The sequence below is a fragment of the Athene cunicularia genome, unplaced genomic scaffold, assembly GCF_003259725.1.
Source record: "Athene cunicularia isolate RWA unplaced genomic scaffold, athCun1 SCF_2, whole genome shotgun sequence".
Lineage (NCBI taxonomy): Eukaryota > Metazoa > Chordata > Aves > Strigiformes > Strigidae > Athene > Athene cunicularia.
Window position 1 is genome coordinate 1,149,901 of NW_020799266.1, and position 14,370 is coordinate 1,164,270.

At 41.7% G+C, this 14,370-nt stretch overlaps 1 protein-coding gene across 1 annotated transcript; it reads left to right on the forward strand.

The window, feature by feature from the left end:
- The first annotated feature begins 29 nt into the window (after nt 1-29).
- Nucleotides 30-12,937, forward strand: NFS1 (NFS1, cysteine desulfurase). The gene is made up of 12 exons (XM_026867225.1): nt 30-172; nt 970-1,086; nt 1,684-1,767; nt 2,393-2,545; nt 3,567-3,660; nt 5,636-5,770; nt 7,156-7,313; nt 8,726-8,831; nt 9,012-9,093; nt 10,505-10,588; nt 10,712-10,801; nt 11,386-12,937. Exons 1-12 carry the CDS (start codon nt 146-148, stop codon nt 11,447-11,449), a joined length of 1,194 nt encoding a protein of 397 aa, XP_026723026.1. The 5' UTR covers nt 30-145; the 3' UTR covers nt 11,450-12,937.
- Nucleotides 12,938-14,370: the final 1,433 nt, after the last annotated feature.

Sequence of the window (14,370 nt, forward strand, 5' to 3'; positions counted from 1 at the left end):
CGGTGGGGCGGCGCGCAGCCCGAGCGCTGTCGGGCCCGGCCGGCGGAGCGCGGTCCCGTTCTTCCCGTGAGTGTCTGACGGCGGCTCGTTCTCCCTCCCCTCAGCGCCAAGTGACGATGGCGGCGGCGCCCTGCGGCCGCTCTACATGGACGTGCAGGCCACCACCCCGCTGGTAAGGGCTGGGCCGCGCCGGAGCTGCCCCGGCCTCTCGCGTTCTCGGGTCGCGGTGTCGGAGCCTCCTGCTTGTCCGTGCTCCCGCAGCCGCTGCCTCGCCCCCCAAATCCACGGGTTTCCCCCCCGAAGAACAGCAAGTGTAAGGGGAAGGGGAGAAATAAACTTTGTTTTATCTGGAGCGCTCCTATGTTCGCTGAGTTTAAGGCTCTCCCTGCGCCCCTGGGGGCGCCTCTGGGTGCCGCAGCGTCAGTGAAAGCTGGCTGGGAGGGCAGGGGCTGCTTCGGCTGTCGGCCCTGGGCAGCTCTAGGTCTTCTCCAAAGGCCTTTGAGCTTTGCTGTGTCATGGCCGAGGATGCTGCCGCGCCCCGGGGTGCACAGGGGCTCGGTGCCTGCAGGTGCACTGCAGTCTTGGAGCTCACACCGGCATCTGACGGGTGGCAAGAAATTCGTTTAACCGAAGTACTTACCTGGTTAACTTTTCCTGGCATTTTAAGACCTTGTATTTCTTCTCGGATTTTTTTTTCTCGGAAAATCTCATCCTTCTGTGATGGTTTTGGTGCAGATCGAGGTTATGTGCAAGGGCACAGGACGTGATTGCCTGACACTCATTTGCTGGAGGCTCTGTGTGTGTAACGTGCAATAACCTCAAGTTTTCAAGATCTGGCCTGAGCTAAAGCCAGAGGCTGCAGCAGAAGTGCTGCTGATCCTGGTGCAGGGGGAGGGTGCCCATGTGTGGAGGGGACAGAGATGCTTTTCCTTCTCAGTTTCTAAGGCTGGGTGGTTTCGTGTCCCTCAGGATCCCCGCGTCCTGGACAGCATGCTCCCGTACCTGATGGCCTGCTACGGCAACCCCCACTCCAGGACCCATGCCTATGGCTGGGAGAGCGAGGCTGCGGTGGAGAAGGCCAGGCGGGTTAGTCTTTGGCTCTCCCGGTCGTTATGGTTTTTCTGCCAGCGAGGAAGTTCGGTGTCAAAATAAAAACAAAAGCAATGTTAAATCTGTTGTAGTTCTTTGTGGGCTGGATTTAGCAGCTTCCTCTTTGCTTAGCAGATTTATTGCGAGAAAAAATAGTGAGATTAGAGCAACTGAAGTGGCAGAAACCAGTACTTCAGGCAAAAGTGCCTCAGGATTTTTGATTTCCTGAGGTCACAAGTGTGCTGCTGCAGTAATTCTAACTTTATATTTTATCATTCTCCTAATCTTAGGTATACGTTGTCTTAATTTTTTTGCAAGTAATGTGTACAGGGATTTTGTCCATTTAACTTTTATGTTCTTTAATGACAGACTAATGCTTAATACCACTACTGCTAATGACTATGAATTCCTCATGTGTTTTGTATTAGTGCAGACATTTAGACTATTGTACACGTAACATAACGTTGTCAAATACTAGTTGTAAACCTTTCAAGGCTCAAGAGAGTATTCTTGAAAACATTTAGCATGTCTTTTGCTTGGTGAATTCACTGTATTTTATCTTAACAAATCGAATTTATTTTTATTTTTAAACAGCAAGTTGCAGATTTAATAGGAGCTGATTCAAGGGAAATTATATTCACCAGTGGTGCAACAGAATCAAATAATATGGCAATTAAGGTAAAAGGTTTATACTGATAGTTATTTGTTATGTTAAAATTATGCTCTTAAGAACTGTATGCCTCTTTCAACAGTTTAAATGTTAATATGTTGGCCTAGTTAGCAAATATTTGCATTCCTGGATTTACTTCTGCTACATACATGGAAGAAATACTGGGATGTTTTGAGGATGGAGTATACTACTCAATGTTTATCTTACATATGCCAGATACAATCCTTCTGCTTGCATAATTAAAATCTTTATCATGAAATTTAGTGGAGATGCTGATTACAAACCTTTTTCTGACTATGTGGTTGTTCAGACTTCTCGTTGTTTGTGACTATTGCAAATGTTATTTAAAAAGTAGTTTTGTTAATAGTGTCTAGAACTTATATCAGTTAACGTTTTCACAGGTTTTTGAAAAGTTAGATGCTTTGAAAAATGAACGTTGTTGGAAATACGTAGTGTGAATTACATGTCAGTACCTTTTAGATTCATGACTTTGGGGAAAATAAGGCAGATCCAAATGAATTAAATCTAAATACTTATTTCTTGTTTCCGATCTTTTTGTGTAAAGCTTGCTTTACACAAATTTTCTTTGTGCAAATTTGTAAAGCAAATTTCTTTGTGAATTGTGCCCAACAGGGTGTTGCAAGGTTCTATAAATCCAGAAAAAAGCATATCATTACTACGCAAACAGAGCACAAGTGTGTGTTGGATTCTTGCCGTTCCTTGGAGACAGAAGGTTTTCAGGTCACATATCTACCTGTTAAAAAAAATGGGCTCATAGATTTGAAGGTAAGTTGTTTACTGACAGAAACAAAGTGAGAATAGAAGAGATTTTTCCTTCAAATTGATGCTGAAGAGGACCTTGTGTTCTCTTGATGATAAAGATAAAAGGATGTTAAATATTACAAGTAGAATGAGAGTCATAGTCTAATCTCCATCACAGTTGGAGGATTTTCTGTTGTGGTGCTCTAGACATTTTCTCAACCAAAACATCCATCTCTCATCCCACCACTCCCCTGCTGCTATTCATACCCATGCAGGTATAGCTGTTGCACGCCCTACAGATAGCCCAGTACATGACTGGGATGGAGCTGGCTTTGATACAGGAATTAGCAGTGAAATTTCATGACCTGAGCTACTCAGGGCATCAGACACAGTGGTTACAGTACTCCCTTCCCAGTCCTGTCCTTCTGGGTGTACTGGCCACAGTTCTAGGATTTAGAAGTTGTATGTGCTTATTTCATCATTTGTGACCTGTAATACAGGACAGGATTGGTTTTATTTCTAGCCCCATCGTCTGACTTGGAGAGATGTTGTGTGTATGTGGTGAGGTAGCGGGATCAGACCTGCAAGTGCAGAAGTGTTGGTCGTGTTCCCCAAGAGCTTTGCTGGCAGACCCCTTCTTTGCATGGTGCTGTCTTGTATGTAGTGCAGTTCCTTTACAGCCAACCTCACTTCATCTGTTTTGTGGGTGGTTAATTCATTAAAGAAAATAGTTCAGTCGAATGTACAAGACATAGCAAGAGCCTGTTCTGACTTGATTTAATCAAGTCAGGTGGCATGGTGCGTAGGATACACATGGGTTAGGATGCACAGAAATGCAATTGATCGTGCTGCTCTTCCTACAGGAATTTTGTGTTCTCATGGATTAGTGAGAGGCTAATCCATGGCTATTTGTCATAACCTGAGGGGTTTGTTGGTAATGTGCTAGTTAGGGGACTGGTGGTTAAGATTTGTTAGCAAACTGAAGGTGTGCACAGCAATCTGTTTTCTGATGTTAGTCACTACTTCTGTCTGAATATTTTACCAGGAGTTGGAGGGTGCGTTCCAACCAGATACAAGTTTGGTTTCTGTAATGACTGTGAATAACGAAATAGGAGTAAAGCAGCCAATTCATGACATTGGTAAGTACACCATGGCTTCCAGAGGCTGCCTGTTGTCACTCTTGCTTCGTTTTACTTAATATTTTCATAGCCAAGTGCTACTGATGCAAAAAATTAGGTGTAGTATAAGTAAGGAATAAATAATAATGCTGTCCCAAATAAAAACTTACTTTAAAAGGGAAGAGAGGATGAAATTCAGTACTTTTACAGTGACTATTGCAGCAATTACAGCCTTGTAGTATAGATCAGTTGCAGTGTTTCTAGTTTCATTCTGAATTGTACAATGGATGAAAAAATTGTACAGAATAACTGGCCATATTGAGTTTATATACTATAATGGTTTATTGAGCACTTGTAGTGTTTAAGAGGAGAAATATGCAGAATTTGGAGCAACAGGCGGTGATGAGCACCACACTGAGACACCCCTCCTCCCCAACATTGCCATGTACAGTCATGAGCAATTGGTTTGTAGGTCAAAAGACAGCTGCAGACCCAGGTTTCTGGAACAGGAGGCAGGGAGAAGGTGAACCAGGCTCTGAGCAGGCAGATGGAGAGACGGGGACAGTAAAGCAGGTGAAGGGAGAGCTGGAGAGCCAGGGTTGTTGGAGCAGGTAGGGTGAGCAGGTGGCCCACATACGCAGCTCCTTGGATCCCATGGTGATTCGTTGGTAACGTTTCCTATGCCAGTGACAAAACACCCCACCCCCTTCATGTTCAAGATGTCCTTTCATAAAATGTTTGAGTTTTTAGGCTTTGGCCTATGCCCTGGAGTTTATGCTGCATGGTTCTGGAGGGTATTGTTTCCCCAGGCTGTAGTTTCTTAGCCTGTTGTGCAGCTAATTTTCCTCTTGCTTAGTTGCTGCATTTTTTTCTTATTTATTATGCTCAGAGCAGCATTTCCCCCCGACTCTTCAAGGTTGTATTTCTTTATTGAGAAGTAACTGACCATCAGTCAGTTGCTTGTAGGTGTGAGAACTCTATTTTCCTCCTGTCCTTATATTGTCAAGACCACTGCTGTTGTCTGACACTTAAATGCCAGAGATATCTGGTACCAAGCTCTGGTTCCCACAGTAAGTTCTCATACCACCTTGATAACCAGTCTAGTAGGCCAGGACTGAGGCCTTGCAGAGTCAACCTAAGGCCCTGTTAGCGTGAGGCCTGTGGCCTGATACTAGCAGTAGCAATGCCATTCCTGCTGGCCCAACAGGAGGTCGAATGAAAAATAATGTGAAACTTGTTCAGAGGAGAGGTCTGGGATGTAACTGTGCTAGGTACAGATTCTGTGAAAGATGAGTTGTGACTTCTTTGATAACAAAACCAAATAATATTTAAGTTATCTGCCCATGAACATTACATTATTTTGTTCCTTAGTGTATTTTAGCTCTGGATGCAAAAACAGTGATTACAGGCTTGAGTGATTTTTAGGTGGGCGTAATCAATGTGCGTGAAGACTAGTGACAATTTGAGAATATTTTTGAAGCTGACTACTGCAATATTTGAAAAACAGAGGAAATTGCGTAAAAGTACTTGGTGAGCATAAGCTAGAACGTAAAGCTGGCTTGTACTCAACTGGTATTGAGAAGAAAAAGTGTCAAGAAAAGAATTTAAATTTTGTTCAGCTGTGGAGTCATCCCTGTGGGGAAACTTGGATGGGCTGTGCAGCCATTTGTATTAAACTTGGTAGGTGTGGGTTTGGAAATAATCTAACTTCTTAACAGCAGAAGACTTTTTAACTTCTTACTGAAGAAATTCACTGTAGTCATACCTCCTGACTTACCTAAACCTGTGCCCAGCTAGACATCACCTAGAATAGCTCCTACACAGCTTTAGACACTTTACTGTAAAAGAAACATGGCAGCAACTGTTTCTTCCCTTTTCACCTCAGAACTTGTCCCTGCTATAAAGTGATGCTTTAGATTCATTGCTGAAATCATTGGAATCATAACAATTAGATGAGATAAGATGGTGGTTTTTTGCTTTTCTGTTTTTACTCCAGGTGAGATCTGCCGTGCGCATAAGGTTTTCTTCCACACAGATGCTGCACAAGCAATTGGTAAAATTCCTATGGACGTCAATGGCATGAAAATTGATCTAATGAGCATCAGTGGCCATAAAATTTATGGTCCCAAAGGTACTTAGTGAAGTGCTTTTCTAGGGAATTGTTGTTTCTATGCTTACCTTAAGGTATGAAGTCAAACCTATGTCCTAGTGACTGTTACTGAAACAGTAGAAAACCATTCTAGGACTGGCATTGGACTGACTTTGCAGTAGTTCAGGCACTGCTGCCAGGCTTAGATCTGCCATAAGTGGATTTTCAGATGGTTTGTGGGTTGGCTTCACTGAAGGACAAACAGTATCTTATGGTGGTGGCAGCATTAGGAGTGGCGGCTTTTCAGGATCATTTGCTTGGTGTGATTCAGCATTGATGCTGAAACAGTTGAAATGAGATCCCTGGGTTATAGGACAGAGTTTAGAACCAAGTGTAACTTGCAACTAGGAGATCAGAAGGTAACTGGAAAGTTTAAATTCTTTGTGATTTTGGTGGTCTTCTACTTCCAATGACTTCTTCCATCCAACACCATTTGTGCATCTTCTTTGCAGAATGGAGTTTAAAATCCAGCTGTGGATTTTCTAGTTGACTCTCAAATAGTAAAAGTTCAGCTCTTATCACTGTTGTGCTCTGTTTAGTATGTAACAGTGGATGTAGAAAGACAGAAATCATGTTTGCTGTATTCTATGTGATATTCAGAAACAAAAGGCAAAATTGTGATCTTTTCAATATGTCTTCTTTTTCTGTACAAGCTCTCCTGAGAGCTGAAGACATACCTCTGGATGAGGACTAAAGTTTCCAACCTCTAACTTTGGGTAGGTGACAGGCATAAATTTTCACTACTTAATTATGACCAGAAGTTTCAAGCATTCTTCCTGTGGTGCCAGTCGCTCCTTAGTCACATGAAGACATGAAAATCAGGTTTCTAGGTGGGAAGGCTAGAGTGAAATGCTGCTGGCTGTTAAAACAGGCTCATCTAATCTGCTCCTTGGAAATTGTTTCACTGATGTGTGTCCCCAGTGAGAAGAAAGGGAGAGGACTCCTGGGACAGGTGCTGGCCTCGTAATCTAGGGAAAGGAGTTGTTCTAGGGCTTTTGGTTGGAAGTCAGTAAGGGAACATCTGCACATAAAAACTACGATGCAAAGGGAAGAACTTGAGCTGTACACTGGAACTGTGAGAAGTGAGGGAAGTACTGAGTCCTTAGGTGGCTGAAGCACACTGGGAGAAACTGAGCTGCTCCCTGGCTGAGGCTCTGGGCGGCTGAATGAAGAGGAACATGAACAGTGGGAACAAACACCTTTTCCTAGAAAATACTGTGCTTCTGTATGTGTTCACTGTGGTTTTCTCCTGTGAGCTGTCCGAATGTGTTTGCCGTGGAAATAAGGAATGTTTCCAAATCTTGGATTCCCTTTTCATAATTTCAGAGCTGTGAGTGTATACTAAAGCAGCTTTCCTTGTTTTCAAGGGGTTGGTGCTATCTATGTTCGCCGTCGACCACGCGTCAGGCTGGAACCCCTGCAGAGTGGGGGAGGCCAGGAGAGAGGCCTGCGGTCTGGGACTGTGCCCACTCCTTTAGCAGTAGGCCTTGGGGCAGCATGTGAAGTGTCACAGCAGGAGATGGAGGTATGTGGGAGAAGATACTTGTCCTGGATTCCAGAAAATAACATAACAGGGCCAGTTAGGTCTCAGGTTCCTTCGGTCTTTTTGTGGCCATGTGCCTGAATTAAATTCGATTCTCATGCTGTAATATTGTCACTGTTTTGAGATCTTCAGGGATGGTTTTGGGTAATTGGAAGTTGATTTTCAGTTTTCTTAAGTGTCTTTTTTCTTTAAGTGGTTTGAATCATGATCTTCTACAACGGGTTTGACAGATTTAGTGAAATAGGGCTGTAAGTGCTTGTAGTAATCTCCATTCTGCACATACGTATTAGCAACATCTCTAAAATTGAATAAATCATGTTTGTGTAATGTATATTAAGAAAAATAAGACTTCCTAGTCCATTATCATACCAGTTAAATATAAGTTCAAGCTTACTACAGATTTGTAATTCAGAATTTAGGGTTTTTTCTAGCTTGAACAGTAAAGTTTCTTCGCTAGGTTTGGTGTCGAAGCCTCTGTGTGCCGCTCTGTCTGCAGACGCCAATGCATTCTTTACAGCTGGAATGTAAAAATCCTATAATATAGCACCAGTGGGATGCATAAGCCTGATATCTGTACACATAGGATCAGGCTTCTTCCTGGGAGACAGGCAGAGATCCACCATCTGAGCTAGGTGGTTATGGAAGCCTCGTTAGAGGCTGGAGAGCCTGCAGAGCCTAAATTCTGCACAAGCCTCAGGTCAGGATTCTCTTCTTTGTTTGGCAGAGTTTTGGCATTTCTAAAACAAGTAATATTTGAGATAGCCTTGTTTTCTTCTGAAGTTTTTTCAAACGTGTAAACAAGCATGAATTGCATATGTGCATCTGGCCATTTCTGTGCACCGGAGCTGATAAGGATACCTCACTGCTTGCTTAGTGTAAATGACCTCATTATTTAGTCGAGAACAAGACACACAGGCAGTTCTCATTACATAGGTTGCGTGTTGTAAAAGCTGAGTTCACAGTGATTTGCCAGCCCATGTCTTTAAGTAGTACAGTTTGAGAGCTCCTGGGGAAACAAGGGGCACATACCATAATAGATGCCCTCTTTTGTGTTGCAAAATGTGTCATCTTATTCATTACCTAACTTGTCTTTAAACACAAAGAACTTGGTGCTTTTATGAAAACCAATTTATCAGGTTGTATACATAGATCTTTCTGAATGGTTTGGAATATTTTTCAAGGCTGAGCTAGTCAGGACTAATTGGTAATTCTCTTTTAAAACAGTCTCTAGAGTAAGCAAAGTTTGACAGGTTCTTTTTAAGTCTCAGATGTATTCTTTCCCTAATCTAAGCAAACCCAGCTACTTCAGTCTGCTCATGGCTGGTGACACAAAGCTGAGTGAGGTCAAACTCTACACTTTATTATTTTGGTCTCTTTTCTGGTTTCTTTGCTAGTATGACCATAAGCGAATCTCACAACTGGCAGAACGACTGGTTACAAAAATAATGAGTGAAGTTCCTGATGTGGTTATGAATGGAGATAGAGAGCATCGCTATCCAGGTAACGTTAGCAAAATCCTGAGCCTGTTAGAACTGTCTAATTCCTCAGTGTTAATGGCCATGACTGAATAATGCACTTTAGCTACACGTTGTGCAAGTATGGCCATGTGGGGTAGGATTTGCCCAAGATTTCAGTTGATGGAAGTTTTTTTTTTCCCCTATTTCGTTTATTTGCATGTAGGATGCATCAATTTATCTTTTGCATATGTGGAAGGGGAGAGTCTTCTGATGGCTCTGAAAGACGTGGCTCTTTCTTCAGGAAGGTAGGTGGGACATGTGGAAAGGATAGCACTATATTTTGGGGAGAAAATAACATTTGCTAATGGAGGTACAAACTAACCAGTGGTCTCTTCTGTGCCCTGTATTTGAGTATTAGGTTATTGAGTCAACCTGGCATTGATTGCATTCTAAAATGGTGTTTCTCTGAAGTGGCATGTTTCAAATGAAGATCAGATTTACTCATCCTGAAAGAAAAAAACACAAAAAAACCCCAAAGAAACAAAACCAAAAAAATCAACCTAGAAATTCTTACCTGCCAGCCTTGCAGACTGGTTACCTGTGATCTGAGTAGCCTTGGCTTGTAACTGCTGGTGACACTTCCATTTTAAAGGCCACCAGCCTTTGAGCAGCATCTGTCCTTCAGCAGGATTTCACACAAGTGGCAGACTGTGACTAGAATCTAGCAAAGCTGGACAAATAATACCTGAATTATATTAGTTCAAGCATCTGTGTTTAATGCAAAAGCAGAAAGAAAACTAAATGCACTTTTATGGAGCTCCGTTGACTCTACAGGAGTGACACGTAACACTTCTGTTATGAAGACAAACTTGATGCTTATGATGAAGTTAATGGAGTGTAAAGATGCCCTCCTTTCCTCACCTTTGAGAAAAAAGTGGTCAGCTTCTAATCTTAATTAGAAATATATTGGCACTATGAACAGGAAGAACAAGTCTCCACATGACTGTTTCTGGAGCTGAACACTTCTGTAATTTGAAAAATCCCTTCTGAGGCTCTGCTTTGTACACCAGAGAGCAGTGCACCAGTAAACAGTTCTCTGGTTTGTGCTGCATGTTGCTGCCTGTAAAAATTGAGTAACCACATGTAACCAGTTTTGCCTACTGCTTCAAGATGGAAGTTCTGTCTACTTAAAACTATAACTAGATCATCTTGCTCTGGATTCCTCTGTGTGCTGTTTTTCACTTATTTGTTCTGCTGCCAAAGAGCAGCTTGTGAAGTCCTTTTTTCTTTTTTAATGTTTCTGTTGCTGTGTTACCTTCTCTGGCTAGTTCTGTCTTGGCTCCTTTGTCTTTTATTCATGGCCTTCTTCAGATACCTCTTAGTCGGCATTCATGCTGCTTCTGTTTGGCAGTGTGTTTATTCTTAACTGTGTTGTGTTGTTTCTTACCTCGGGCTCCTAATTTATTACCCTCATTCATCTCTAACACCTGCCCCTTCCATTCTTTTTCTGCAGCAGCAGAAATACCACTCTTTCTTGTATTCCCTGGTGGTTTCTAAGAGGTTGAGGAAGCTCATATATGTTGTTGTAAAGAGTCATAGTAATATTAAATGTCTGTAAGTGACTTGCTCTTTGTTGGAGATTAATGAAGTGTTACTTCAGTTTAGCATCTGCACATGAACAAAAGTTTGAAATTTGCCTGCCTTGCCTTTCCCTAGTGCTTGCACATCAGCTTCTCTGGAGCCCTCCTATGTTTTGCGGGCAATTGGGACAGATGAGGACTTGGCTCACTCATCTATAAGGTGCGTGGAGTGGTCTTTCCTAATGCTTCCAAACATTTTTTTCTGCTAAAAGTAGGTGGTGGATTTGTTTCTTCACTCCATATGCATGCTACTCTAGTCCTTAATGTTTTTCTTCTGGTTTAGATTTGGTATTGGTCGTTTCACTACAGAAGAAGAAGTGGATTATACAGTGCAGAAGTGCATACAGCATGTTAAGAGGCTGAGGGAAATGAGGTGAGCCATCTTCTTACTGAACTTAAAGGCTGCTTAGGTATGATAATAATTTGAAGAGTTGGATTTAGTTGAAAGTAATTGTTTGCTTAAAAAATCTGGTGTTATCTCTGCATATAAGCAAGCAGTGTTGCCAGAGTGGGTAGTGGGCCTGATATTCTGCCTGATCTTTCCTTTGTCAGGGAAAGACTATGAGTAGGGCAAGCATGTAAGGCAGTACCCAGAAGTTTCTCAGCCAGAGATGGTATTACTGAGATTATCTGTCAATAAGTTGTTTTATTATGGTGAAACTGAGAGACTCCTGACTCATCTGGACAGTGCCAAATGCAAGGGCTCAAGTCTGTAAGAGACATGCATACTTCATGCCCAGAATGGGAGCAGGAGGTGAGGTGGAGCACCTGCCCTCTCACCTCTTGTGTTGGGGCTGAGGACACAGTTGAGGACTGGAGATCTGAAGCTCACTGATGTCCAGAGATGAAGATAGGTTACTCCCAATTTATTGTGCTGTTGATGAAATTGTCTGCTTGGTTATTGTTGCTGATGTTGTCCTGTGCATTTTAGCCTTCATTTTTCCCCTTTCTTTACAGCCCTCTCTGGGAAATGGTGCAGGATGGAATTGACCTCAAAAGCATTAAATGGACTCAGCACTGAGAAAACATCGCTATCCATGGACTAGATGTGGATGAAAATGCATTTTCTGTACATTCCTGAACAAATTATTCAGCACTTCTGGTTTTTGACGCTTGCAATTTCACTGAAAGACTACCCTTTCTGATCACGAAGTCTAAGACACCAAAAATTAAACTAGTCTTTATGCTGGAGAAAGGCAGGATAATATAACACCCGTTACATTTATATTGACGTGCAGAATTTTATGCTAAAATGTAATTTATTTGGAAATGTATTTTCTAATAAGTGTGTTACTCCTGGGCTAGTGGAATTCTGGTAAGAGGTTGTTGCTTCTCAGTGTAAAGTATCCTATGTAGCTGTTGTGTTTGCAGCACAAACCTATTGCCAGGCCTCCTGTTCTTTCTGATTGAGGCGGGCATCCTGTAAGAGCAGCTGGTTTTGTGCTGCTCAAATGCATTGTACTGCGAGAAATTCTCAGATAGGAAGAAGCTTTGTGGAACGGATGCCTCAGTGTGGCCATGTGCCTTCACAGTTAAGTTGTATGTGCCATTAAGAACATTTTTTTTTTTCTGAAACAGAGTATTTTTGTCTCCTTCTGTTGATTTTATCTTTTTTTGGGTGATGCTTGTGCAGACCAGTGTGCATTAATTCAAAATATCCTTCTGTGTTAGTTCATGATTCAATGATGATGCACTTTGCTGTCCCCTCCACTGTGTTTTTCTCGTGCTTTTTTTTTTTTTTAAGTGAGGAAAGAAAACTTGAATGACTGAGGGAGGGGTTTAGGCAGAGTATGTCAGCTTCAGTTGCAGTACTAGTTTTGCTGCAACATGAGTGGTGGAGGTAGTAGTGAGAGCAGATACAGTGCAATGTCTTAATGCAGTCTGGGTTCTTTGTTGGTTTGGGGTTTTTTTTCTCTCCTTGTGATGAGTCCTTTGCTGTTACTCAGAGTTTGCCTATCGATTGTTGGTTTCTGTTACTTTAGGGAGTCTTACCCAGCTGAGCCTCAAATGTTTTGTGTGGAAATAAGAACCTGCTGCTCTGGAGTTTCCTCTGTGTGACAGACTACTTCTGTCAGACTAGAGAGTTACATGAGAATCTGTTCCCTGCAAATGCTGGGGGGAGGTGTCTGTTAAAAAGGGTTTGATGACTTTAACTCCTAGCAGTGTTTCTCCTTTCTTACCTTTGTTAATCTTTCCAGTAGAAAACTTAACCCTGTATTATGAAGTGCCTTTGTTTCTGTTGCATAAGCAGACAGCTCTCAAATTAGATTTGTTGATTGATGGAGGCTGTATTAGCTGCTATAGACAGTATGTCTTCAGTTCTGGATGGTACCTACCTCACGGTGAACCATGTAATATGACAGTTGAAGCTAAATCTCACAAGGTGGATCGTGTTACAGAATCTTGTGCTTTTTTTGCTACCGAGGACAGATTTGATTGTTTGTAATGCGAAGCTAATCCTCAGTTGTTCCGTTTGAAATTATTAGCTTTAGCAGTTTTAATGTTGTAGTTTTGCTGTGTTTTGCTGATTAGAGATACCAATTAAATTCAGACACCAGAGTGAAAAGAGCAGGCGTATTTTACTCAAAATAACTAATGAAACAGAATAATACAGAAAACATACAGTAAGAAAAGACAGAATAGTGCACTTAAATAGGAAAATACAGGGTAATGCATCAAATTATTACTACCAGAGAGAGAGAATACTGATTAAGAAAGATCCATCCCCACTCCCATACTTTACTATCACCAAGCCCCGCAGCGCTGGGCAGCCCCAGTTACAGCAAGGGTTTGAAGAGCCTTGTCCCAGCAAGTTGGAAATCCTACACGGTGCCTTCACATGTAGGTGATGTCTCCAAAGTCGCTGCAAATGGGCCGAGCCTTATATACTAAAAATCAGCTAGCCAGAATAACTGGCATCTTTGTTTTGAGTGGAACATCTGGTTTCACACTCTCATTAGATTCCCCCAGAGCCTGGCCAGGGATCAAGGCAGAAGCCAAGGCAGTTTCCCTCCTTATCTAATTTATTTCTGTTCTTTTTAAAACAAGCCACATGTCTGTCCCAAGGCCAGACAGCTGGTTTCATGGCCTTGTTAACTTACCCCTAAACAGAGAAGATACATACATTCAGGATAGACATGTTTTCATTACATCCATCACCAGTAATGAGTATATGATATCTAAGCTACATCTTTCATTAATGAGCATACATAATTTCATTAATGACTACATATTAAGTTAGAAGCTTTGGCTCAGGGCCTGTTGCTCAGGCTTCAATACTTCCACCTTTTATATCAGAATAGGTTTGTTATAACTTAGTATAATACCTGTTAGCACAATGGTACTCAGTTATTAAATATACAGGATTCATCTATAGGTCAACTCTGGCTTGGGCCAGTTGTCCAAGCCTTATCACTTCAAGCTGGCACCTTGTATTTCATCACAACACTTTTAAAACTACCATAAGCATAAATAGGTTTAGAGGTGTTGTATGTACTACATTTTATTCTTGTGCCATATATGTTTTCTGGATTAAGCATGTGATAACACTTTCCCAGCATGTTAGAACTATATGTTTATGAAATTGTTCTTTCATTGTGTTTCATGGATGAAAAAAAATAATAGATAAACTTGCCTATTTTCAGTCTTTTTGCATCCACCTTTGTGGCTGAACTATGCAGCATAATCAGTAAGTTGCTAAATTGCAGCCTTTCATTAGAGAACAGGGAAAGGTAAACTAAGTTTTCTGTGAACATTGTTAGAAGCTCTTTCTGTCATCAGGTTGACATTTGACTTTTGACGAATCATTCTCAAATTCAGTGCCTTTTTCTTTTTTTTGAGCTCAAATAGCTTAAATTGTGATTATTTTGAGAAAAGGGAGCCCCAAATCTTGAAGATTGACCACCTCATATGTGTTAAGATTTAAAATATAAAATCTACGTG

What these genes read in the sequence shown, in the direction of transcription:
- NFS1 (XM_026867225.1), top strand. Translation starts at nt 146, where the DNA reads ATGGACGTGCAGGCCACCACCCCGCTG. An exon ending in TAGAGAGCATCGCTATCCAG is followed by an intron (nt 8,832 to 9,011) that starts GTAACGTTAGCA and finishes ATTTGCATGTAG; the next exon opens with GATGCATCAATTTATCTTTT. An exon ending in AAGAGGCTGAGGGAAATGAG is followed by an intron (nt 10,802 to 11,385) that starts GTGAGCCATCTT and finishes CTTTCTTTACAG; the next exon opens with CCCTCTCTGGGAAATGGTGC.